The 27,184-nt window shown below is 50.4% G+C and overlaps 1 protein-coding gene, 1 long non-coding RNA gene and 1 pseudogene across 3 annotated transcripts in view; 1 reads left to right on the top strand and 2 right to left on the bottom strand.

Moving 5' to 3' along the window:
• Positions 1-13,458, bottom strand: part of FGF18 (fibroblast growth factor 18) — a 151,642-nt gene extending 138,184 nt beyond the window's left edge. The window contains exons 1-2 of one of the 2 annotated variants that reach the window (XM_053380679.1): positions 12,948-13,458; positions 12,609-12,645 (exon numbers count right to left, since the gene is read on the bottom strand). In XM_053380679.1, coding sequence (XP_053236654.1) covers positions 12,609-12,645; positions 12,948-12,982 — 72 coding nt within the window. In that variant the 5' untranslated portion in view covers positions 12,983-13,458. The remainder of the gene's footprint in view (positions 1-12,608; positions 12,646-12,947) is intronic. The other variant, XM_053380682.1, reaches the window with a different exon arrangement.
• LOC128410029 (uncharacterized) lies at positions 692-4,854 on the top strand. The gene is made up of 3 exons (XR_008329371.1): positions 692-776; positions 3,512-3,667; positions 4,185-4,854. It is a non-coding gene; the product is annotated as an uncharacterized LOC128410029 (long non-coding RNA).
• Positions 13,459-16,620: 3,162 nt separating the features above from the next.
• LOC128410030 (uncharacterized) lies at positions 16,621-18,461 on the bottom strand (annotated as a pseudogene).
• Positions 18,462-27,184: the final 8,723 nt, after the last annotated feature.

A 27,184-nucleotide genomic window follows, 5' to 3' on the forward strand; every position in this document is an offset into this window, starting at 1 on the left:
GTCGGCAGTTCAAATCTGCTCAATGGGGTGAGCTCCTGTTGCTCTGTTCCAGCTCCTGCCAACCTAGCAGTTCGAATGCACACCATCGCAATTAGATAAATAGGTACCGCTGCGGCGGGAAGGTAAATGGCATTTCCATGCATTCTGGCTTATGTCACGGTGTTCCGCCATGGCAGAAGTGGTTTAGTCCTGCTGGCCACATGACCCAGAAAAGCCATCTGCGGGCAAACGCCAGCTCCCTCGGCGTGAAAGCGAGATGAGCGCTGCAACCCCATAGTCACCTTTGGCTGGATTTAACCATCCAGGGGTCCTTTACCTTTTACCTTTTGTGTACAAATAAATTTCATTACCTTGTTATTATAGACCTCTGGTAAGGGAACCTAATATGCAGGAACAGGAGAGTAAAAGCAAGTTAAGAAACCCCAGTCTGGTCCAAGGTGCAAAGGACATAATTCTCATGAAGATGGTGAGCAATGTGTTGGCGTGCCAGGCAGTGTCTCCTTGTTATTCAGGTGAACAGCAGTTGTGGGCTGGTACATTGGCCAGTTTCTGTCTCCTTCAGCATCAGCATGACATCACAATGGCCTGTGTCTCTCCTTCTGGTTCTCACATCCGTGTGAGAACACAGTGGCCAGTCTATGAAATAGGCAGCATCAGCATGAGATCACAGTGGCCAGTTTTTCTCCCTCAGGTGGCTAGCATGGGCCACAGCGGGCAGCCCTTGAGACTATCCAATGAAGTTGAATGATGGGAGATTCAGGACAGCCAAAAAGAATGTCGTTTTTTACACAGCACATATTTAAACTATGGAATTCACTCCCAGAAGATAATAGTGATGGCTAACAAGATGGACAGGTTCCAATTTCATGGAAGATAAGGCCTAGGGCTTACGGATCAGAAGGTCGGTGGTTTGAATCTCCATGACGGGGTGAGCTCCTGTTGTTCAGTCCCTGCTCCTGCCAACCTAGCAGTTCAAAAGCACGTCAAAGTGCAAGTAGATAAATAGGTACCACTCCGGCGGGAATGTAATTGGCGTTTCCATGCACAGCTCTGGTTTCGCCAAGAGTGGCTTAGTCATGCTGCCCACATGACCCAGGAAAACTGTCTGCGGACAAACGTCAGCTCCCTCGGCCAGTAAAGCAAGATGAGCACCGCAACCCCAGAGTCGTCCGCGACTGGACTTAATGGTCAGGGGTCCCTTTACCTTTAATGTTCTCAATGACTTAACTAGCCACAATGCCTATGTTCACCCTGCCCTGTTGGAGACAGTATGCCTTTGAATAGCAGTTGCTGCAAATCACAGGTGGGAAGGATGCTACTGAGGTCCTGCAATCAATCAGCATTGGGTTGACCACTGTGAGAACAGGACGACGGACTAGAGGAGCCCTTGCTCTGACCCATCAGAGCTCTGCTTATGTTCTTGGGGACAGGAAACCTTTTCCTGAGAAGGGCCATTTTTCCTCAGGGTAATCGGTCAGAGGCCACATGCCAGAAGGCCAGAATCAAAAGTAAGTGGAATGGAATCATAGACTTGTACAGTTGGAAGGGACCTCTGGGGATCATCTAGTCCAATCCCCCTGCAATGCAGAAATACGCAGCTGTCCCATATGGGGACTGGACCTGCAAACTTGGTGTTATCAGCATCATGCTCAACTGAGCAATCCGTAGGCAATATTTCAGGATTGTGTAGCCCTCTCTGTGCCAACTCATTTCTCCCTTTGCAATCTCCCCATCCTCTAGCTGTCCATCTATTTTTAGCTTTCCTCCATCCTCCCCACCTCCAGTAACACTGTTGGGGCTGATTCCTTCCAGAGGGCTTGCCCTACTTCTCTTCCATGACCCTATCCATTTCTGCTCTGCCCATTTCTGTGGGAATTTCCTCTCCCACCATCCTCATCTCCCTCTCGGCTTTCCAGTCTCCTCACTATAAGGCTTCCTTCCCTCCAACGCTTTTGCCACCCCAGGCTCACTGTACAGCGGCCGCATCTCTTCCCCCCACCACACCCATTCTTACACACACACACACACAATGCAGAAGAGGAAACAATTCTCAAAGGGAAGACCCAGAATGAAACTGCCAAGTCAGAGGGCCACGTGGAATTAGGGCGGGAGCTGAAATGTGGCTGCAGGGCCACCAGTTCCCCACAACTGAGCCGTGCAATTCACAGCATCTTATTAAAGGTAAAGGGACCTAGCAGTTCGAAAGCACATCAAAGTGCAAGTAGATAAATAGGTACCGCTCTGGCGGGGAGGTAAACAGTGCTTCCGTGCGCTGCTCTGGTTCGCCAGAAGTGGCTCAGTCATGCTGGCCAATAAAGCGAGATGAGCGCCACAACCCCAGAGTCGGCCATGACCGGACCTAATGGTCAGGGGTCCCTTTACCCTTTACCTTTATCTGCCACTCTGGGCAGCTCCTAACAGAATATTAAAAACACAATAAAACATCAAATATTAAAAACTTCCCTAAACAGGGCTGCCTTCAGATGTCTTCTAAAAGTCAGATAGTTGTTTATTTCCTTGACATCTGATGGGAGGATGTTCCACAGGGTGGACACCACCACCAAGAAGGCCCTCTGCCTGGCTCCCTCACTTCTCTCCGTGAGGGAACCACCAGAAGACCCTTGGAGCTGGACCTTTAAAGGGCCAATAAACAAATTCATGGAGGATAAGGTTTTCAATGACCTAGCTACCCATGGAGGCTACTGTACGTTCTCCCTCAACTGTCAGAGGGAGAATGCCTCTGATTATCCATTGCTGGGGAACACAAGTGGAGAGAGGGTTGTTGCCTTCAAGCCCTGCTTGCAGACTTCCCATGAGCATCTCGTTGGCCACTGTGAGAGAAGAGGGGTTCTTCCTAAGTTCTTAATTGTTCTAGACCAGGAATAAAGGTGAAGGGACCCCTGACCATTAGGTCCAGTCGTGGCTGACTCTGGGGTTGCGGCGCTCATCTCGCTTTATTGGCCGAGGGAGCTGGCATACAGCTTCCGGGTCATGTGGCCAGCATAACTAAGCCGCTTCTGGCGAACCAAAGCAGTGCATGGAAACGCCGTTTACCTTCCCGCCAGAGTGGTACCTATTTATCTACTTGCACTTTGACGTGCTTTCAAACTGCTAGGTTGGCAGGAGCAGGGACCGAGAAACGGGAGCTCACCCCGTTGTGGGGATTCGAACCGCCGACCTTCTGATCGGCAAGTCCTAGGCTCAGTGGTTTAACCCCAGACCAGGAATATCCTCAGCCAAAACAAGAAGCACTTTTTGTCCCAGAGTCAATTAGGAGGCTCCTTCTCTCTTCGCACATGCTCCTATCTGCTTTGCCCATGGAACTCGACAGAACCAACAAGGCCATCTCTTTCAGCATGTAGCTGGGATGAGCTCTTCCCTCTCGCAAAGCATTTGCTGTTGGAATTACTTAACGGAATATGGCCTTTGGCCCATCCCCACACGCAGAAGTCCCAAAGGCTGCAAGAATACAAGCTGATCTTTGCTCACTCACACTCTTTGCTCTGTCCAGCATGCAGCTGTTCGGGCAGGCTAAATCATCCGTCTGGCTGGATGTGCAACCGTCATTCCCGCTGCTACGTCTGACGAAAACCAAAACCAGCCGCTCTAGCAATACGAGAAACCAATGCAGGAAAGCAGGAGAGACAAACCAGCAAGCGAAACAAGGGTGTTTGCCAGATGGAAGCTAGCACTGCCCTGTGCCAGCCCTTTCACCAATTCACCCATGTGGGTCTCTATCTCCAACAACATTGCCATTGTATCCTCCCTAATTGCACAAAACACATGCAGGAGAGAAAAAACACTAGATTTCTCCCTCATTTTTCAAGACATCCTCATATGTGCACACAGGGCAGGCCCTCTTCCCAGTATTACTGGACTTCCTATCATCTCTAATGCTGGGGCAGATGGGAATTGGGAGTCTAACAAGTTAGGGAGAGCCACAGGTTCTCTCTCCCTGACAAAGAATCGTAGAAGAGAGTATTATTCTACCCAGGTCCTTTTCCTGCGGCACAATTATTCTCTTATCTTCTCTATAGCAGCCTTAAGAGCCTGAAAGTGAGGTTGCGCCTCTTTGCCTTCTGTTGTCCTCTCTAAACCTGCTTAGCCTGGTCTGATACATGCCTTGCCTGCTGAAAGTCTTTGTGTTTCTCCTGTCCTCAGAGCCATCTCTTCTATTTCCACAGCCTTCGTGGAAAGTGGTGATCAAAACGGAACACCATCCTCCAGCTGAGGCCTAGACACTGCCAAGTGAAGCAGGACTGTTCTTTCTCAGACCACCCCCAATGGACATTCCCAGGGATTTGGCGCCAGTATCCAAGCTCAAGTGGGACTGATGGAATAAAGAATCCAACTTATTATTTTTGAAAAGAGAAAAAAAAGAGAATTACTGGAAGGAAGTCTGGTCACATAATTTTCCCCCAAACCATCATCCCCACCCCCTGGCCATGCAGGCTAGGACTGATAAGAACTGGTGTCCAACAAGACACTCTCTTGAAGGGTCACAGGTTCCCTGCCACGGATATAGGGTCATAGGAGAGAGGGGGAACTCTAGGATGATTCAATTCGAGGCCCTTCCAGTGCCATAATTCTCTTATCTTCTCTGTAGCAGCCTGAAGGGAAAGGGACTGCCGAAATATCTCCATTTTTGCCGTTGGGATCACCCAGTGTCAGAGGAATGAAGATGCGGACATCAGCCAACAGGAACCGGTTGTCATGGACGGACTGGACGCAGAAGAGGCACCAGCCGGGGAACCCACTAGGGAACCGCCAGGGGAAGAAAGCTCAGAGCCAGGGGAGTTGTGGCGGGACAACGATGAGAGAGGTCTGGGGAAGGGAGGTGTCGGAAGCTGGAGGGGAAACAGGGGTTAGTGAGCAGGAAGACTCTCTGGCAGAGAGCAGTCCAGAATCAGAGGCAGAAGTGGAGGCAGGAGAGGAGGGGAGTCAGAAAGTTGAGATCAGGGGAGTCTCCCCCTCCTGCTGCGACCAGCTCCCCTCCCCCTCCCCCCCAGTCTCCAAGAATGCGCAGAGAAATGAAAAGAGCAGAAGAGAGATTAGTTGTGCACAGACACCGTTTCAAACTGTGTGGGGAAATTCTGGGAGCGGGGTGAGAAGGCGGGGACCTTCAGTCCTCGCAACTGTGTCCTCGGGGCAAGACCTACCAGGGTGGGTTGCTGAGACCACTAGGCATGAGCTGTGTTTTGGTTTACATGAATAAAGATTTAACTTCACTGGCTTATTACTTGAGTGTTTACCTGTGTCTGACTCCAGCCCTGGCACAGATTATTATTATTTTTTAAAAAAAAATATTTTTATTCAATTTCCAATATAAAATTTTAACATACATTTTCAATATTGTCACAAATATATTTTTGACTTTCTTCAACTCATCCGGGAATCTTCCGTTTTCTAATCTTCTATCCGCAATTCAAAATTTAACATTGCCTTTTATTTTTAAAAAAACTATTCCCTTGTTCCCTTTTTTACAGTGTTTCTAATATTACTTCTCCACAAAGCTTCCTGTAAACCCACGAACGTTATTTGCGTATCACATATGCTTTTCATATAGTCCACAACTTTACTCCAGTCCTTGGTAAACTTGTGATCTCGTCGGTTTCGGACCCTTCCTGTTAATTTATCTAATTCTGCTTAGTCCATTAATAGCCCTGGCACAGATTAAGGCTCCTGACCCCTTGCCCACCACACCTCACATTCACCTTCACCCTGTGCAACATACATAATTTTACTTGTGAGACACCTTTCCACAGTTGTAACCATGTTCAAAACGGCTGACAACATGCCAAAGAACCGCAAACAATGAGTCAGTCTCAGATGGCAAAGAGAATGACATCTTGCAACAACAAAAAAACACCTCACAACATATTTTACTGTTCGCATAATATCAGCAGTCCTGGGAATGGCTAAGAGACTCTGGCTAAGACAACATGATGGTGAATGCTCACCATAGAATGATGGCAAGGCCCATATGCTTGGCGCATGGCTACTAGTACCAGAAAGAAAGTCTAACGGCTGTGGAAATCCCACAAGAGATCTAATTGCAGATCTAGAGGCAGGTCATGTCAAGACCTCACCAGGGCTACCTAAGTAAGTTCTCTTGCTGCATGTTCTAGGACTGCTGGACCAAGCACTGAGGATATGAGTAGAGTGATGAAACTGCAGGGTCAAAGCCATCCCTTATCTCGTCACTGCAGCAAGCACAGCCAATTATGTGGCTCTTTTCTAATCTCCCCGCCCCCCTTCAACCCAACTGGAAGAGAATTAATTATGGCTTTGTGTCATGATGTACAAAGCAACGTTCTAGCTATGCTTAATGCTGACCTTGTTTCCACTGCATGAATGCATGTCTAACTTTCATTGTTTTTCATCCGATACACTTATCCCCTGGCCTTTCCTTCATAGGAGCTCAAGATGATTGACCATGTGTTCCTCACGCTGACCTCCCTCTTTTAATCAAAACAACCACTCTCTCAGGTGGATTAAGCTGAGAGATAGTCACTGGCCAGGGTCACCCAGTGAACTTAGACGAGTTGGATTTGAATCAGGGTCCCCTAGCCTGACCTTTTTGCTCAACCTCTTCTCTGATGCCCATGGGTACCACTTTTACTTGCATCCTCTTCTTAAAACCTCTCAACTCTACAAAGGGATGGATGAAGGAAGGCCTCTGTGAGTGATTCTGCTTTGCACAGAACATAGTTATGAGTTAATTCCTTCCTGGACTCCACCCCTCTAATTATAGAACATGAAACCATTCAGAGGAGCATTCCAGACGGCGTAACTGTTATCACAGTTAGAAGCTTAAAGCAACTCTGGAGTAGCACCATAGGGTAGCAGCTGCAAGCTTTTGCCTTCTTGTGGGCTTTCTGGAAAAACCTGGCTGGCCATGGTTGGAAAAAGGATGCTAGTCTAGACTGGTCCTCAGAGTGGGGTGGGATAGCTTGGGCTGCCCTCCAGGGAAAGCCATTCCATGAGAAAAGAGGAGCCTCTTTTTTCAAGCAACGGTTTGGGAGTAGGAGTGGATTCACCCCCACTGCCCACCTGCCACTGCTATTAATTTGTCCACTGCTGCTAGCCTGCCCTCTCCTCAGCCACTGCCATAACATGGCCCCCTGCCTGGTAGAGAAAGCCACACGTATCTGCTGGCCATGGAACAGCCACAACCAGCCACTGCAAGGACCACCATTGCCGCTCTGCCATGGCTTCCAAAAACGGTTTATCTACAGTGCTGCCCAAGGCCATCTCACCCTAAAGCCTCACACACAGAGTCACAACACAGAGTCTTTCCTCAGCATGAGGTGTTCTGGAGCAAGATGCCCCTGGAGAGCACCTTCACTACAGTGGTACCTCAGTTTACATACACTTCAGGTTACATACGCTTCAGGTTACATACGCTTCAGGTTACATACTCCGCTAACCCAGAAATAGTGCTTCAGGTTAAGAACTTTGCTTCAGGTTGAGAACAGAAATCGTGCTCAGGCGGCACGGCAGCAGCAGGAGGCCCCATTAGCTAAAGTGGTGCTTCAGGTTAAGAACAGTTTCAGGTTAAGAAAGGACCTCTGGAATGAATTAAGTACGTAACCCGAGGTACCACTGTGCTGCCGCTTTGACACAGGAGCAAAAAACATTTTCATGGTTTACATTTTAAGCAGCATTTGTCATTTCAGCAAAGCAACTGGCGCACTTAGCATTCCTGTGGATTCTCCAATAATAATAATAATAAAATAATAAAATTTTATTTATCTCCCGGGCTCAGCCACTCTGAGCCCGGGCTTATTTACAAGCCGGGCTCAGAGCGGCTAACAACAGTAAAAATAACGCAGTTTACATAAAATCACAATCAATTAATTGAAATACATTCTAAAATCAATTCATTCTAAAATCAATTCAGAATTGGGCTAGAGTTCTATGAGGATTACAGAAGAAGGAGGTCAGACTGTGCCTTGGCCAAAGGCTTGGTGGAACAGCTCTGTCTTGCAGGCCCTGCGGAAATATGTCAAGTCCCACAGGGCCCTAGTCTCTTGTGACAGAGCGTTCCACCAGATCAGGGCCACAGCCGAAAAAGCCCTGGCTCTGGTTGAGGCCAGCCTAACTTCCCTGTGGCCCGGGACCTCCAATATGTTTTTATTTGAAGACCGTAAGGTCCTCCGTGGGACATACCAGGAGAGGTGGTCCTGTAGGTACGAGGGTCCTCGGCCGTATTGGGCTTTAAAGGTTAAAACCAGCACCTTAAACCTGATCCTGTATTCCACCAGGAGCCAGTGCAGCTGGTATAGCACCGGATAAATGTGATCCCGTGGCAAGGACCCCGTAAGGAGTCTCACCGCGGCATTCTGCACCTGCTGGAGTTTCTGGGTCAGCCTCAAGGGCAGCCCCACATAGAGTGAGTTACAATAAGGCCATCTCACCTGGTCATCCTAGTGCCTTAGTCTGAAGAAGGATGCCCCCACCACTTCTTTTCAGGCAGATATCCCTTATCCCCGTCTACTGTGTTCCTATCCATTGGGTGTGGCATGCAGAGGAGAATTGGGTCCATTGTCATTTGCTCACCTGGTATGTTTGGTAAAGGCAGGGAGGGCTTTCCGCAGGTTAACAATGACAAATCCCAGCCATGATAAATACTGCAACAGCTAACTGATGCCAGCCCTCCTAAGATGTTGGGAAAGTTTAATTCCTGAACCAACAAGTAACATGCAATCAGTGAGCTGAAATCCTTTGCCTGAATATTTAAATTTGGTGGGAGCAGACTTGCAGGACTGAATCCATTCCTTATAGACTTCTAAAGGCAACAATTTCCTCTAAATAAATATTAAGCCTAAGTGATGCTTTAAATGAAAGCCAAAGGTTAACTCCTACCAAAGATGATCATTATAATCAAAAGCTTCTAATCCTCCTCTCTCTCCCACTCTTTTTCTCTCATTCAAGCTCCACACATGTAATCCAGCCCAAATCAATCCAGACGCGCTGGATAGCAAAGTGGTCAATGAACGAAAACTCCCTGTGTGTGCACCTTTTCATATATATTTTTTATTAACACTGTACACATGCGCTTGAAAGTCCTGAAGATAACTAATCAAGAGTTTGGCTTTGTGCTGTGGTACCCATATTAATGGACCCTCTCTAAAAAGGCCCACCAAGCAGACTGGAGGAAGAGCAAGACATCACCTTTACTTATCATTGATTGATTGGTATCCCACTCTATCCCATGGGCTCGGAGCAGTACATATACAACAGGGTTTTTCCCTCCCCATTCCCTTCAAACCCATCCTTAATAAACACATTTTTAAAGACTCTGGCTTAACTTTGCCCCCACTCCTCAGTCCTCACCGCCTGCTAAAACTAAGCCTGACTCCACAATCCTATTGTACATATTACTTGTAGGACTAAGCCAGGCATAGGCAAACTCGGCCCTCCAGATGTTTTGGGACTACAACTCCCATCATCCCTGACCACTGGTCCTGTTAGCTAGGGATGATGGAAGTTGTAGTCCCAAAACAGCTGGAGGGCCGAGTTTGCCTATGCCTGGACTAAGCCACCAACAAAACTCAAGGGGACCTGCTTTTGAGGAAGCATGCAGAGGACTGTGCTGGTAAGCATGTGACAATGCAACTTTAAAGGTAAATGTAAAGGGACCCCTGACCATTAGGTCCAGTCGTGGCCGACTCTGGGGTTGTGGCCCTCATCTCGCTTTATTGACCAAGGGAGCCAGTGTACAGCTTCTGGGTCATGTGGCCAGCAGGACTAAGTCGCTTCTGGCGAACCAGAGCAGCACATGGAAACACTGTTTACCTTCCTGCCAGAGCGGTACCTATCTATCTACTTGCACTTTGACATGCTTTCAAACTGCTAGGTTGGCAGGAGCAGGGACCAAGCAACAGGAGCTCACCCCGTCGTGGGGATTCGAACCGCCGACCTTCTGATCGGCAAGTCCTAGGCTCTGTGGTTTAACCCACAGTGCAACTTTACATAGGAATTAAACCCAGAGCCGGAGCTAGGGTGGGTGTGGGCTAGCTAGGTTTTTTGCCCCAAGTGAAGCCCCCGGACTGTGTACCCAAAATGGACATGGGGGTGCCAACATGGGTGAAGCCGGGGGAGCAGGGAGGGGCAGCTGCCACCCCAAATAAATGAAAATCAATAAAAATACATCACTAACTTAGGTTCCAAACCCCAGTGCCGCCGCCAACAAAAGGCCTGCCCCCCCCCACAAAAATCCTGGCTACACCCATGGGTGCCAAACTAGGTGAAATAAAGCCAAGCTTTGCCCCTGATTAAACCCCATTCAGTTCAATGGGGATCACTTCCCAAGTGAGCGTGTGCAAGATTGCATCCTGAAACTGAAGGGCACATACTCTTCTCTGCTTTAACCTCTCCTCAATCTTCCTCTTTTGGAGCGGCACAGAACCTCCATCCCGTCCCTTGGGTCTAATTGCCCCCCCCCTGTTGTTTCGACCAAGCCACGCCCACCTGCTCTGCACCTGACATCGCTTGCCGGTTGCTTCCCCTGCGTCTTTTTTTTTAGATTGCAATCTCATCGGGGCAGAGACCCTTCTTTTTTTATCTTTAGGCTGTGAAGCGCCCTGTGCGCTGATGGCACAAGAAGAAGAGCCTCTTACAAGCTTTCTTTCGCTCTGCAGCAAATCCTGCTGTCAGATTCCCCCCCGGAGCACAAGAAATGTTGCATAATCAGCACTAAAGTGAAGTATGGTTCTAATACTGGGAGAGTACAGAAAGTATTTTTTCTCTCTCTCTCTTTCTCCCTTCTTCTTCTTCTTCTTCATTATTTTATTGCTTTGGAAAGCCTGAGAGCTCCAACTGTATAGATGCCAATAACTTCCCAAAGTTTTTGGGGTTTTTTTTAAAGGCTGCTGCTGCTGAAGTAAGAGATCGGATTTTTTAGCAAGTGCTTTAGAGGCATCATGCCAAAAGTCTTCTGATTCCCTAAAAGCAACGAGGGGATGGGAGCGCGGTGGGGAGCGGGACAGATAAGGGGGTGGGATAGGAGTTGATTAACTTCAGTTACTGCACAAATGGGGGTGGGGGAGAGAGAAAGGAGCTTTCTCCCTCCCGCCCGCCCTATGTCTGTCTGTTTCTGCCAAGGGTGCCCGTTTCGCTGTGAGCAAACGCCTTTTTCTTCCAACCGCAAAGTAATTTACAGCTGAAGATTTCGGAGTCTTTTTCTCTCTCCCAGTCCTTCTCAGTCCCCCTTTCCTTGTTGTTTTTTCCTACTCTCTCTCTCTCTCTCTCTCTTGCTGGGTTGGGGATTTTTAAAGACTTCTCTTTTTTTTCAAAGGAGGTAAGGCTATGGCACGGCTCTCGGCGCTTGGCTTTCGGAGGAGGCTCGGATTTCAGAGGCTTTAATCCGTTTGTACAGGATCAGTTCCTACCCAACATGAAACAACCGCAACAGAAACCCTGGCAGACAGGTGCATTCCGGGCGGAGAGAGAGAGAGAGCGAGCGAGAGGAGCGAGGCGGCTGGAGCGAGCGACCTTGGGAAGAAGGTGAGGGCTTCGGCGGAGAGAAGAGAAAGAGGGGGAGCAGGTTGGAGGGAGAGGTGTTGTAGGGCGCCTGGGGCCCCTGCTGCATTGTGGCTCCTTACGACGCGCGCGGGAAGCTTGCCCAAAGCAACAAACAGCGAAGCGCGGCGAGGCCAAGGCGAGAGCGCGAGACGGAGGAGGTCTCCAAAGCACCTGCCTTGCCAACTCTGAAATATTCAAGATCGCGGGCGGGTCTGTCTCCGGACGCACGTGCTGCCTCGACACCAGCTCCAGCTACGCCGCACCAGAAATCCTTCTTTTCTCGCTCGCTTCTTTCCCAGCTCCTTCCCGCCGCCTCCCACCTTCCTTGCAAAAAAACGGTAGAATGTCATGGAAAACCATGCGATCCATTCCACCCAACACCACGCCAGTTTTACTATAGTATAATCAGACAGAGAGTTAGATGTTTGGAGAGGCATCTCCAAGTTGCAAAGAGTTCCTTTCCTAATTCCTGCACGCCACCAACCCAGTTGGATCCGGGCGCGTTTCTCCTAAAGGAGAGGGGAGGCTCTCCACATTGGATGAAGGATCTCACGCGTCTTCAAAGCATGGAATCTATTTTTCTTTTCTTTTCCAAGTCCTCCTGAGAGCCAGAGAGCTCCAACAGCAGAACCTCCTGCCCGTGCCCTGCAAGTGCATCAATCAACATTTTTTGCAAAGCGGAGGCCAACATCTCCTCCTCACATCATTAGCCAGACTAATGCGCTCCAGAGAATACCTTCTTAATGCAGGGCTCCTGGCATCTTGCAGCACAAACAGCCATTTGGGAACAGGCGTTGGGGTGGGGTGGGGTGGGGTGGGGGGGTGAAGGGTCTGATCAGAGGGAATCCTTGAAGTTGAAGACCGTTTGATTCATCCGGTGGATGAAGTCCACTCTCTCGCTCTGGCTCTCTCTGAGCTGGAAAGTTCGGCAAGGCGGGAGATGCCGGTTTGGAGAGCAAGTGGACTCTCTCTCTACAGCTATAATAAACTGGCTCGTAAAAGTGACGGGGCCGGGGGGTGGGGGCGGAGAGAGAAAGAAGCAAACAGGGGGAGAGGTTTGCGAGGGGGGGATCACTCACCTGAACCTGGATGCACAGCAGCAGGAAGTGTAAACATCTGGGGAGAGGGAGAAGAGAAAGGCAACAAAAGATCAGAAGCATGCGATGGAAAGTTCACCAAAAGACAATCAACGCGCGCGCGCCGGTGGTTTTGTTGGAGAAAGAGCGCAGTTAAGATATCCAATATTGGGGCGAGGAAACTCTCTTTTTTGGGGAAGGGGAGGGTGTCACAGGGGGCGGGGGAGAGATAAAAAGATCCCGAAGTGACACTTTAAAAAGAAAGAAAGAAAAAGCCGGTGGCGGGGAGGGGGGTTTGGTGAAGAAATGCGCCAAGCGGGGCAATGTCAGCATGATCCTTACAGGCAAGTGCAGGCGGAGAGCAGGGAATAATACATCGCTGAGCGCGGCGGCGGCGGCGGAGGCGAGGTCCAGTGGCTTCCCGGGAGCGGCCGAGCGGTCAAACCTCGAGCCGCAGCCTGGCCATGGGAGGAAGGAGGGTCCCGTCTTGTCAAGTCCGGCGGCGGCGGCGGCGGCAGCGTCCGGTTTCCAGCGGTGGCGCTTGGCGCTGAGCAGCAAGGCGGAGAAGTTGAGCGCCCGGCTGCTTTGCCTCCTCCGAGTGACTCCCTTAGACATCAGCTCTCCTCTTTCCCCCCCGTCTCTCCTCCTCCTCCTCCTCCGGGCTCGCTGGATGCGAGTGAGGGAGCGCGCGCGCGCGCGCCTGTGTGTGGTGTGTCTGCTGCGCGCGCGCGCCTGTGTGTGGTGTGTGTGCGCGTCTCTCTCTCTCTGTCTCACTCACTCACTCTGTCTCTCCGCCTTTGGAGAGAGGAGAAGGTGCTGCCCGGTTGTCAGCAACTTCCGATCATCAGCAACAACCCCTCCTTTCCCCCCTCCTCCGTCTCGCCGCCGCCACCTTCCCCCCACCCCTCTCCTCTCCTCCCCTCTCCCTGGCTCTTCCCTGGATCAGACTGCCCAGACAGAAGCCCAAGGATGCGTCTCAGGTCCTTGATCTCCTTCTCCTCTGTCTCTCTCTCTTTCTGTCTTTCCCTCCCCACCGATGGGTTGTGTGGCGGCGGCGGCAGCAGCGGCACCAGCAGCGCGACGAGCCTCCGGGTCTCTCCCTCGCTCCCTCCCAGTCGCTGGGCAGGTTCCTTACGAGGTCAGCGGAGGGGAGGGCCGGACTCCCTCGGGGTCGCTTTGGCCCAGGGCCACCTGCAAGCGGGCAAAGAGCCCCTTCTCCTCCTTCTCCTCCTCCCGCCTCTGCGCTCTCCCGCCCGGCTTCTCTCGGCATCCTCTCCACCTGGAGAAGGGGTGCGAGGCGGGTGGGGTAGAGGGAGCGCGGCGCAGAGAGAGAGAGAAAGAAGATCCTGGGCCAGCGGAGGGAGGCGCTGGCTGCTTTGCACTTGCTGGAGGCGAAGGGCGCTCGGGAAGCCAGCTGGCGGCTGGGCCTCCGCCTCTCCGCCAGTCCCGTTGCGCTGGGAGAGCCTCGGTACCTGCGCGGCAGCCAGAGACCGCAGCGACGCGGCGACACAAAAGCGGGCGAGGGAGGCGCGAGAGAGCGCCTTTTGGAGAGGAAGGGCAAGAGGAGGTGAAATATACTCAGAGTCGCAAAGTGATTTCATGCTCTTTATTCAGCTCATAGTGGTGAGGAGGAATGAATGAATGTCCCCTCAAAGTATCTGCTTTATATACATTATTTACACAATGGGCTGCACATGATTGGCTAATTCCGGAATTCTACTGTAAGCCAATCAGGTTGTGGATTCACTTCTATCTGGAGCATGATTGGGTGGTTCCTGCCAACCAATCATACTGCTGCATTGTTCTAGGACCAATCAGACTGCTGCATTCTGAATCCTAGTGTTCTAGGACCAATCAGACTGCTGCAGTTTGGATCCTATTCAACCCAGTACATAACACCCCTCCCCTCTAAGTTCCAGTCCTGCCCGGGAGGTCGCATTCATAGTCCTCAAGGTACGCCGGCAGCCTACGTGTGCGTTGCGGCCTGGGGTGTTCCCTGGTCCGGGGTTCAGGTTCTGGCTCGTGTTCCAAGGATGCTGGCTGTGATGGGGCTGTTTGGTCTGGCGCAACCGGCTCGCTCAGTCGTGGTTCTGGCTCCGGTGTCCTTTCGGCCTCACGGGTCCTCTCTGTATTTACTGATTCTGCCTCTCCTGCTGGCCCCTCCTGTTCTATGGGCCTCACTGCCCCACTGTTCCCTTGGGACTCCTCTGACCTGTCCTCCTCCTCCTGGTTTTCTCCCAGGAATCGTCGCCGTATCTGGTCGCAGTGGCGGCGCCAGCATTGCCCCCCATCTGTTAGCACCTCGTACGACACGGGGCCAGTGACCCTGGTGTCTGTGGCGGGTACCCATGCAGGGCCTGCCCCAAAATTCTTTGCGTACACTGGGTCCTGGGCCTCGAAGGTCCGGGGGTTCCTGCCTTCCCCCACCACTACCTCATCCTGAGCTCTATCGGGGTGAAGGCGGTCCAATCTGATTGCAAGGCGCCGACCCATTAGTAGTTCAGCGGGGCTCCGACCAGTCGTTGAGCTGGGGGTGTTGTGCTGTGCTAGAAGGAATGTGGCAAGGTGGTACTCCCAATCCCCTTGGGTCATGCGGCGAAGGGTGTCCTTGGTGGTCCGCACCATGCGTTCTGCTTGGCCATTGGTGGCAGGGTGGAATGGCACCGAATGGATGTGGCGGATGGCGTTCTACGCTGTGAAGGTTTGGAATTCTCCTGACGTAAATGCAGTCCCGTTGTCTGAGACGAGAGTGTCAGGGAGCCCGTGGGTTGCAAACAGCCTGCGTAGTACCCGGATGGCTGCGGACGTAGAAGTGGACGGTACCAGTGCGACTTCCAGCCATTTGGTGTAGGAGTCCACCACTATGAAGAATGTTTTCCCCTGAAAGGGGCCAGCGAAGTCCACATGCAGGCGTGACCATGGTGCTCGGGCGGACTCCCAGGACTGGACTGGGGCCCTTGGGGGATCTGGGCGGGATTCTTGGCAGGCCTGGCAGTGTTTGACCCAGGCCTCTATCTCTCCGTCGATCCCCGGCCACCACACATAACTCCTGGCAAGGTCCTTCATTCTTACTACCCCTGGGTGTGTCTCGTATAGGGCTGTGAGGACCCTTTTGCGGAGGGTCTGGGGAACAACAACCCTGCTTCCCCATAACAGGCACCCCTTGTGGGCCGTCAGTTCATGTTTGCGGGTTGTGTAGCCAGCGAATTCTGGCCCGGGGCTGCTGCTGGGCCATCCCCTCCACACCCAGTCCAGGACCCGGGAGATGACCCTATCTTTCTTGGAATGGTGTGCAACTTCTTGTGCCTGAATGGGGCGGTCGGGAAGCAGCTCCAGGCTCATAACCTCTTGTGCAGGTGCTGGGTCGGGGCCTGTTTCCGGTAGTGGTAGCCTGCTGAGGGCGTCCGCATGGCCCATCGCCTTCCCAGGGCGGTGAATCAGTGCATACTGGTAGCTGGCAAGGAAAATTGACCACCTGAGGACGCGAGGAGACAGCACTTGGGGGGTCTGCTTTTCGGGGGCAAACAAGCCAAGCAACGGCTTGTGGTCAGTCACCACGGTAAAGGGCCGCCCGTACAAGAAATCATGGAATTTTTTTACTCCCTTCACGATTGCCAGACCCTCCTTGTCGATTTGCGAGTAGTTCCGCTCGGTTGCATTGAGTGTCTGGGAAAAGTATGCCACCGGTACCTCTCTTCCATCCGGGAGTTGGTGTCCCAGGACAGCGCCAATGCCATAGGGCGAGGCGTCGCATGCTAGCACCACCGGCAGCCTCTCGTCGAAGTGTGCCAAGACCGAGTTTGAGACAAGCAAGTCCTTGACTGCCTGGAATGCGGCCTCCTGGCGCTGGCCCCACACCCAAGAGGCCCGCTTGTCCAGGAGTCTGTGTAGGGGCTCCGCTACCGCCGCCTTGTGGGGAAGGAAGGAATGGTAAAAGTTCAATAGTCCCAAGAAGGCCTGAAGTTCAGTCTTGTTCTTGGGCGCTGGGGCATCACAAATGGCCCATACCTTGTCCCCAGTCGGGTGGACCTCTTCTGCGTCCACCATAAATCCCAGAAAGTCCACCTGAGGCACTCCTAGTAGACATTTTCCCCGCTTCACCTTGAGACCCGCTGTCTGGAAACGGTGCAGAACAGTGCGGAGGCGGTCCTCAAACTCCTCTGGTGTGGGCCCGGCAATCAACACATCATCGAAGAAGGGGGTGACACCAGGAATCCCTTTAAGGAGAGAGTCCATTAGATTCTGGAATATGCCTGGTGCCACGCTGACACCGAATTGCAGCCGCTTTACCCTGAACGCTCCTCTGTGCGTCACAATCGTCTGTGCCTCTGCTGTGGCCTCATCTACTGGCAGCTGTTGATATGCTTGGGCCAAGTCCAGCTTGCCAAAAATTTTCGACCCAGCCAGGGTGGCAAGGACATGGCTGACCACTGGCACTGGGTATGCATGGGCCGTGAGGGCCTTGTTTATGGTACATTTGTAGTCTGCTCAGATGCGGACCGAACCATTAGGCTTGACGGGTGTGACATTAGGCACCGGCTCCAGCACTCCTTGCTCCACGAGTCGGTCCAATTCCTCGTCTATACGGGGTTTCAGGGCGAACAGGACCCGGCGGGCCTTGAGCCTGACCGGTCGTACTGCGGGGTCAAGCTGTAGAGCAATGGGGGGGCCCGTATACTGTCCCAATTTCCCATCGAAAACCCCCGGGAATTCCTTGCATATGGCGTCCACGTCCACTTGTAAGCTCGTGTGGTTCACCCCGGTGACGGCTAGCCCCAGTGGTCCAAACCATGCCAATCCCAGTAAGCTAATGTAGGAGCCCTTGACCACAAGCAAGTCCAGTTGCCGCGTCCGCCCTCGGTATTGCACCCTGAAGGTCCCCACCCCCATTGTGGGGACCTTACGTTTCTGGAAGTCCCGGATGGTGAATGGGGCCGGCCTGAGTTTGGGACCCCCAGTAGGACACAGTTTCCTTAAGGTCCTTGTCGAGATTATGGATAGAGTTGAACCCGTGTCAAGCTCCATGCGGCATGGGGCCCCCTCTATCTGTACCTCTACATAAATTTTCTCTATGTTGGGGTGGGGCAACCGGTATACCTGGAAGTCCGTGAGCTCCGTCGAGTTGCCTTGGTGCGTTGGGCCCCGGGATCTGGGGCTCTTGGATTGGTCATCTGATGCCTGGCGTTGGGTGGGCCGAGCCCGACACACCCGGGCGATGTGTCCCAATTTTCTGCACTGCCTGCACTCTGCGTTGCGGAAACGGCAGGTCCTCCTCTCGTGACTTTCTCCACAGCTTGCGCAGTTCCCTCCTTCTCGTCGAGGCAGCTGTGGTATGTGGGCTGCTTAAGTGCACTGCTGTACTCGGTGCACCTCCTCCCTGTTGGATCCTGAGTCGTCGGTGAGGTCTTCGTGGTGGACCCTCGGTTGGGACGGCTGGCTCGGCCGTGCCTCTTGCGTCGACCTCTCGGCAGCTTCCGTTGCCAGGGCCTCCTCCAGAGCGACCTGGAACGTTAGGTCCTTCTTAGCGTAGAGGCGTCGTTGCAGCTTCTCATCCTTCAGGCCACCGACGAGGCGGTCACGAAGCATGTTCTCCAGCTCTGAGAAGTTGCAGAACCGGGCAGCTTGGCGGAGAGAGGTCACAAACCCAGTTATGGTTTCCCCAGGGGCTTGCTGCTTTGCGTAGAAGGCATTTCGACGAGCCACCACTGAGGGCTGTGGCGAAAAGTGCCCCTTTAGCTGTTCCATTATTGTTTTGTATGGAACAGTAGCGACGTCTTCAGGCGCAAGGAGAGCCCGGGCGATTTCAAACGTCTCCTCTCCGCAGACGCTGAAGAATATCGCCCTCTTCTTGGCGTCTTCTTCGTCGGTGACCCCTTTGGCTTCTAGGAGGAAGGTGAAACGGGAGGCGTACGCTTCCCAGTCTCCAGATGCTGGGTTGAATGGCGAGAAGCTGTTGTCGGTTGCCATTCTGAGTTCCTTGTGTCCCGGAGCTGAAGCCTGGATACACGGTGCGAGGCAGCGGTGCGGCAGGTGGCGGTGCTGCGGTGCTGTGTGTGGCAGTCAGCTCAGCGGGATCCCATCCTCGTCGCCGGTGAAATATACTCAGAGTTGCAAAGTGATTTCATGCTCTTTATTCAGCTCATAGTGGTGAGGAGGAATGAATGAATGTCCCCTCAAAGTATCTGCTTTATATACATTATTTACACAATGGGCTGCACATGATTGGCTAATTCCGGAATTCTACTGTAAGCCAATCAGGTTGTGGATTCACTTCTATCTGGAGCATGATTGGGTGGTTCCTGCCAACCAATCATACTGCTGCATTGTTCTAGGACCAATCAAACTGCTGCATTCTGAATCCTATTGTTCTAGGACCAATCAGACTGCTGCCTTTTGGATCCTATTGTTCTAGGACCAATCAGACTGCTGCAGTTTGGATCCTATTCAACTCAGTACATAACAGGAGGACGCGCGGAACCAGGGAAGGCAGGCAGGCAGAGATCATGGCAACTCCATGGAACCTCCACACTCAGGGACAGTCTATCCCTCACCCCGAATGGCAGTTGCTGGGAGTGGGGGAGCACTTAGCTGGCGAAGGCTGGGCTTCCCAGAAGTATCTGGTTGGGCGCTGCTCAAAACAGGAATTTGGAGCGGAATGCAGGTTCTGATCCAACAGGGCTGTCCTGAACTGAGAGCCTTCTAGGGTTCAAGTAGCGCTGCGGCTCTGGATAAAAGTTGCTGGGAGTGTGCGGGTGGGAGCTGGGCAGCAGGGGGCGCTGTTACCTCCATGCCTTGCTTGCCGGTGTGGTTGGTGCCCACTTGGTGACTGGAAGATAGGAGAGTCAGCAGGAGCCAATGACAGGGACAACCAACCCCTGGCTGGTTGTAAGGAGGCAGGCAGGTGGGGGCAGGTGGAGGTGCGTGGGGCAGCACTTCATTCGCCCTAATGGAGGACTGCTTGCTGGTGGGCTTCCCTGAAGGCGTTTGCAGGATGCTGTTGGAAACTGGGTGGCTGACCCAACAAGGTTCCTCTGGCATTCCTAGAAGCCCACCACCACCTCAAAAGAAGAACTGGGAGCAGCAGCAGCACCGAGGAGGATGTTCCTGCTCAGAGTTAAGATGGCTCTTTGCATAAGCAGCCATGGTCCAACCTTCTTGGCCAGCTGGCTTTGGGAAGGCCAGCTGGAGAAGAACAAGAAGAAGAGTTTGGATTTGATATCCCGCTTTATCACTACCCAAAGGAGTCTCAAAGCAGCTAACATTCTCCTTTCCCTTCCTCCCAAGCACTTTCTGAAAGACTGACTGGAAGCCCATAATCGTCAGCCTTTAGTTAGGAGAGGCATAGGCAAACTCGCCCCTCAGATGTTTTGGGACTACAACTCCCACCTTCCCTGACCACTGGTCCTGTTAGCTAGGGGTGATGGGAGTTGTAGTCCCAAAACATCTGGAGGGCCGAGTATGCCTATGCCTGAGTTAGGAGGTACAAGGCCTCCTGTATGAGCACCTGCAGGAAGGTCTGCAGCTAGCCTGGGCTTCTTGACCTACCCTGCAGTTCAAAAGTCTTGGGGGAGCTATGAGCCATGCAGAGGAGGCTTCCTCTCACACAGGGCCGTTGATCGCATTGGATCCAGACCTATCGCTTTCTACCCCACCCCACCCCCTTCTCCCTTCTCTTGGCCCACTCTAAGTCCTCCTCTGCCCAGAAACACTTGGCCCTGTCCATGAAGCAAACCCCCTTGCAAGGTGCTAGCTCAACTTCCCTGCCCCCCACTCATTTTAAGGCTCTCCTCCACCCGGTCCTCCCAGCTCAACCGGCCTGTTGACTTGCTTGCAACTGAATGAGCCAGTGAAGCAAAAAACGGAAGGCATCCTCCATCCTGTAGCAGCTGCCTGACCAACACACCACATTGATGGTTGGGGGCAGGTGCGGCCCAGGGTGGTAGGACCACGCCAGAAAGCTGCCCTCCTTGACAACGCCACCTGGCTGCTGCTGCAGAGTCAGGACAGGGTGGCAGCAAAGTTGGGGCTGCATGGGCATACTGGCAGAGCCAACCCAACTCTCCTGCCAACGTGCCCACACAGCGCGAATCTTGCTGCCACCCAACCATCTAGGTAGGCAGTATCAATGCAGTCACGAGGAAGGCGAGTCCATGAGCCTGTCCTCCGATTCCTGGTTCTGAGCTGGTGATGGGATAGCTGGCAACTCTCAGTTGGTGTGATCCAGTGGATGTTTGGATATGGCCTTGGTTTTCAACCCTTGCCTTGGCCTCAACATTGTCTTTCAACTTTCGCTCAGATCCCTGTTTGTTTTGGGGTGAGAGAATGGATTTTTCACCTCTGCCACAGTTGTCAAGAGCTGCAACACCACTTTATATTGACAAGCGCTGTGGAAAGAAAGGAAGTCTTTTGTGGTTTTCATGCACATGAGAATATTTATGATTCTCTGCAAGTGTTGATAGAGACCATCTCCAAAGTCAACCCAATTCCTGTCGGGTTTTGACCTCACAAAATGTCTTCTTCTCTGGACTCACCCAAAGCGGCACCGTGTGCTTATGTGAGTGAAAAATATCTTTGAGGGCTTTTGCACTGGGAAGCATGCATGAGCCTCCCTTGCATGACGGTTTTGCCGCGTGTGAAAGTCGTTACCGCCAGCGGCCTTGGCAAAATGGGGGGCAGCACGTGGAGAAAATATGTATTGCCCCAGAAAAGAAAATGTGTGGGGCTGCTAGGTTATAAAGAAGGCCAGGGCAGCAATGAGAAGACGGGGGCCTCTCCTTGACTGCTCTTCTCCTTGGCTCCTTGAGGGCTTGGAGGATGGAAGAAGGACAGAAGACCAGATTGAGAACCTTTCAGCCCAATTGCTGAAAGTGTGCAAGTGTCTTCATTTTGCCGTGCCAAGGGTAGTCAACCTGGATGTTGCTGGACTACCACTCCCATCATTCCTGGACGTTGGCCATGCTAGCTGGGGCTGATGGGAGTTGTAGTCCATCAACATCTGGAGGAGGCCAGGTTGGCTACCCTTGGGCTGTACATACATTCCTTCTTTTCTGTGTGTGATATCCACTAGCATAACCGACGGGGAGGGCAAGACTTGTGGGTATAGGGAGGTACACAAATTCAATAATAATAATAATGATAATGATGATGATGATGATGATGATGATGATGACTTGCCACAGGGAAACAGTGGTGGTGCTGTCTTCCTGCACATCTTCACATTTCCAGCGAAGCTCAAAGGAGAGTCCACTCTTGAAGGATGCTTGTTGCTGCCCCCTTTTTTAAAATTTCCTAGAAATAAATAAATGAAGCCGAAGTTTACAAAACAGGGCATGGTCTGCCACTATTGATAAAATAAAACTAAAGGTGCGCAGAGTGGAAAGTTCAGTCACCTGGCACCAATTCAAGCACAAATCACTGGCCCTGGTGAAACCTAGAAATCACAGTTCCAAGGAATGCAACATGTGAGGTATAAATTGCAGCCCTCCCTGTACCAAATGCAGACCCCTGACCTATCTTAAGTGTTGTCTGCAATGACTGAATTTCGGTCAGGAGCCTTTTCCATCTCTGTCTGGAGATTCCGGGGACTGAACCTGGGACTTTTGGCGATGCGCTCTGCGCTACTGAGTTTATGGCCCTAAGCTTATATGCAGTGAAAACCTGGAGGTAGCTGTAGCCTAGGACTCTCCATGGAAGTCAACTTGTGTCTGAGAAGCACCTCTTCGGACTGCAAGCAGGGAACTCGCACGATTCCTGACCCTACATATTGAAAACCTTCCCTCCACACGATTAAAAAGCTGGCATGTCGGAGATCAGATTTCTAGCCCAGTTCTTCGGCCTGACCTGCTAGTTTTCAATTATTTTTGACGCAAGGTCGTTTAATCATTTAACTCCACTTGCAGCCGGAAGCAGTCCAGCCCAGATGCAGCGAGAACTAGACTTACCTGTGTATGCGTAAGAGAGAGGAGGCAGCAGGTGCAGCAGCTGCAGGAAGCTGGCAGCCGTTTGCCTCTGAGGAACAAGCCAGGAGGCCTCCTGCCCTCCATCACTTCAAAGGCCAGAAAGGCACCTTCAGATTCGTGTTCTCAGCCAAGGAGAAAAAGCTTCCTTTGGAAGCTGACCGTCTGCTTAACCCTGCAGAGCCTGTGTTTATTCCACTGCTACCTGAAAATTATCAAAAGAAGACATAAGGCAACTGAATGTTGCCCTATCCTTACGACAGTTGGCAGACCACCAGCCAGTGGATGACGGATCATCTGGGGTCAAGGTATGGCTTGCCTACCCAAAGACTCCCAGAGGCTCGTTCCAGTTCAGAATTAAGTCCTAGGAGGAGGAGGCAGTTGTGTATCTCAAAGTATGTTTCAATCACACTCTGCTGGCTGCGTTCATCCACACCAGATTGTTCGCGACTGAGTGAGTAAGTCACGTTGGGGGCAGACCCATGGAAAAGAATGGGCTTAAGTGACTAAAAGTCCAGCAATTCCAATGGTGCTATTCCAAGTATGAAAAACATGGGATATCGCCCAATCTGTTGGGTCACAGCTATTACCAGCAGGCCCTGTCAATGTGGAATGACCACTTTTCCTTTTACCCCAGGCTACCGGCACTTCTCTCCGGGCAAAGTTTACTTTAACTGGCTGCTTAACACTTATGACTGTTTATTGTACTTTTATTTGCTGTGTGTAGACGTATATAATATACTGTTGTTGTAAGCCAGTTTGAACCCGTGTCAGAAAGAAGCAGAGAGAAATGCTTCAAACGAATATGTAAAATTAGTATGGTAGGGTAGTTGTGGTTTATTTTTGTCAAGCTATTCTTTGCTGCTCCCTTTCACATTTGGGATATTATTTACGTCTGAGCTCAAGTTGACTTTTTCTTTTTCGAGCAAAGTTTCTTTTTTAAAAAAAGAAATCAAATAGATTTTTCCCACACCCCAGCTGTTTTCCACCGGCTGCCAGTCTGAAAGAGTTTCCAAACACTTCGCTTGCCATCTAGTGGGAAAACAACGTTGCTGCAAATTCTGGAGCGACTGCCTTGCCGCAGTCCTTTACTTGAGATGGGGGAAGGGATCAGCCATGTGTTCTCTTCCTGAGTCTGCAACTCTTCTATGAGAGCAGAGTTTGGGGAGAATTATATTCCACCGAATGTATGGAAGTGAGAGCTGGACCATAAAGAAGGCTGATCGCCAAAGAATAGATGCTTTTCAATTATGGTGCTGGAGGAGACTCTTGAGAGTCCCATGGACTGCAAGAAGATCAAACCTCTCCATTCTGAAGGAAATCAGCCCTGAGTGCTCACTGGAAGGACAGATCCTGAAGCTGAGGCTCCAAGACTTTGGCCACCTCATGAGAAGAGAAGATTCCCTGGAAAAGACCCTGATGTTGGGAAAGATGGAGGGCACAAGGAGAAGGGGATGACAGAGGACGAGATGGTGGGACAGTGTTCTCGAAGTTACCAGCATGAGTTTGACCAAACTGCAGGAGGCAGTGGAAGACAGGAGTGCCTGGCATGCTCTGGTCCAGGGGGTCACGAAGAGTCGGACACAACTAAACGACTAAACAACAACAACAACAACATATTCCACTGAGAGCAAAGACTTCTCAGACAACATTGGTTCTCCTTCTCAGAACTCGAGATATGGAATAAAAATAGTAATAGGTTGCTGTCTCTCTCTCTCTCTCTCTCTCTCTCTCTGTGTGTGTGTGTGTGTGTGTGTAATTTTTATTACATTTTGTTTTACAATTTAGAACACTCATTTAAACATCCTTAAAATATCAATGACTTCCTTTCTTCTCTTTCCATGGTTCATTTTGCATATCATAAATCCCTGCATATTTTATTGTTGTTGTTTAGTCGTTTAGTTGTGTCCGACTCTTCGTGACCCCATGGACCAGAGCACGCCAGGCACTCCTGTCTTCCTCCCGCAGTTGGGTCAAACTAATGTTAGTAGCTTCGAGAACACTGTCCAACCATCTCGTCCTCTGTCGTCCCCTTCTCCTTGTGCCCTCAATCTTTCCCAACATCAGGGTCTTTTCCAGGGAGCCTTCTCTTCTCATGAGGTGGCCAAAGTACTGGAAGCTCATATTTTACATAAACTAAAACCATTCAGTATTCCATTATTACATCCATCAAAACTTTACAGTGCTAAATTTATCTTAATGCTGCCAACATTTTCAAGTGCACATAATTTCCCCCCATATATTCAATAAATATTTTCCAATCTCCTCTAAACGTATGTTCTTCTTGTTCTCTTATTATTATTATAGGGAAGGGATGTTTAAGCTCTTGTTTTTTACAGTCAAATGAAATCGCGGGCTGGATTTGAGATAAAAAGCAGTGGAAGAAAAAGTAATTATAATAGAGAAACTTTTGTAATAGGAAAAGATATGATTTGTATTGGGATTTTATGTTGGAACCACCCTAAGACCTGCAGGTAAATGGCAGTATAATAAATAAATAAATAAATAAATAAATAAATAAATAAATAAATAAAAAATTTATTTATGCCCCACCCTTCCCGGTTTAAAAACCGGGCTCACGGTGGCAAACAGCAAATATAAAACATTGATTAAATGCAACTTAAAAACAGCATAAAATACAACATAAAATGCAGCATCAATATCAATAAAATTCAAAAATTCAGGGGTCATGGGGGGGGCAGTCAGTAGACATCAAATGATCACCAGGGCTAACTGGCCAAGTTGGTCCTACTAGGGTCAGCAAGGAGACCAGAGAAGAATTTTAATGTGGGGTCCCAAAAAGGGTTTCTTCATAGAAGAGGAAAGGGGGAAAGGGAATAGAGGATCAGGCCAATTCAAACTGAAGGCCGGGCAGAATACCTCTGTCTAACAGGCCGTGCAGAAGGAGATCAAGTCCTGCAGAGCCCTAGTCTCCTGGGACAGAGCATTCCAGAGAGCCATTGTGGTGTAGTGGTTAAGGGCGGTAGATTCGTAATCTGGTGAACCGGGTTCGCGTCTCCACTCCTCCACATGCAGCTGCTGGGTGACCACGGGCTGGTCACAACTTCTCTGAAGTCTCTCAGCCCCACTCACCTCACAGAGTGTTTGTTGTGGGGGAGGAAGGGAAAGGAGAATGTTAGCCGCTTTGAGACTCCTTCGGGTAGTGATAAAGCGGGATATCAAATCCAAACTCTTCTTCTTCTTCTTCTTCTTCTTCCTCCTCCTCCTCCTCCTCCACCAGGTTGGAGCCATCACTGAAAAAGCCCTGGCCCTGGTGGAGGATAAGCAGTAGAAAAGGTGTGAGTAAAAACACTGTGGAGGTGAGGTTGGGAAATCAACTTATGAAGCAATGTGTTTGATTTGAAGTTTCTGCCACCTCAATTTCTCTCTCTGACCACTTATAATCTAGCCACCATTCCCCAGCCTCTGAAGGCCTTCTTCCCTTGCCGGTTCCCCAGCGGATTCCTTCCATCATTCCTCTGCATCCAACCAGTCCATGGCAGTGGGTGGGTGTTTAAAAGCTTGTTTGGCCTAAATATGGGTCCTGGGTCTCAAGAGGTTGAAGTCTTCTGGTGCAGACAATGCGGAACATAATGGAACAACCATTTAGGTGGTACATGACACCAGTCAAGCTTGAAAAAATTTACCATCTGCCCGACAATAAATGTTGGAAATGTAATGAGACTGAAGGTACATTCTTTCACCTTTGGTGGACATGCCCAAGGATTAAGGCATTCTGGGAGATGATTTATAACGAAATGAAAAAGGTATTTAAATATACCTTCCTGAAGAAACCAGAGGCCTTTCTCCTGGGCATGGTCGGCCAATTGGTGCCAAAGAAGGATAGAACTTTTTTTATGTATGCAGCAACAGCAGCAAGAATACTCATCGCGAAGTATTGGAAGACACAAGATTTACCCACCAGGGAAGAATGGCAGATGATGTTGATGGACTACATGGAATTGGCGGAAATGACTGGCAGAATCTGAGACCAGGGAGAAGAGTCGGTGGAAGAAGACTGGAAAAAGTTTAAAGACTATTTACAGAAACATTGTAAAATTAATGAATGCTAGAAGAATGTTGGAATGAAGTGATATGGCTTTAGTAGAAATGTTATAAGGAATTAAGTATAAATAGATTAATAGAATATTAAAGGAAAAATAAGGTTAGAATGTGTTAAGATAATTATAGGATAGAAAACAGAGGAAGATGGAAAGGAATTGCTGAAATAATTAACAGACGTGGAATACAAAAAGGGAGGTGTGAGGAGGTCGTGGAAATAAGTGAATGAAAGATAAGATACTGAAATTGTTTGATGTGTTTTAAACTGTTTTTGTTTGGTTATGTTAGTTTAATGTGTCAGTGTTATGTAGTGTTTTTGTATTGTATTGTATTGTTTTGTTCTTTTTTTTCCTTTGTAGTGTTGTGTTTAAATTGTTGGAAAAGTAATAAATATCATTTTTTTAAAAAACATAATGGAACAACCATTATTAACGCCAAACAACCGTCTGACTCAGTGCAAGGCAACTTCCTATGTTCCTATGCTGGTAGCAGCACAAAATACAATATTTTTTTTCCAGATCCAAACATATGACAAATTCAAGTTCATGCTCTGGAATGGGT

The sequence above is a fragment of the Podarcis raffonei genome, chromosome 3 (assembly GCF_027172205.1).
Source record: "Podarcis raffonei isolate rPodRaf1 chromosome 3, rPodRaf1.pri, whole genome shotgun sequence".
NCBI classification, from domain to species: Eukaryota; Metazoa; Chordata; class Lepidosauria; order Squamata; family Lacertidae; genus Podarcis; species Podarcis raffonei.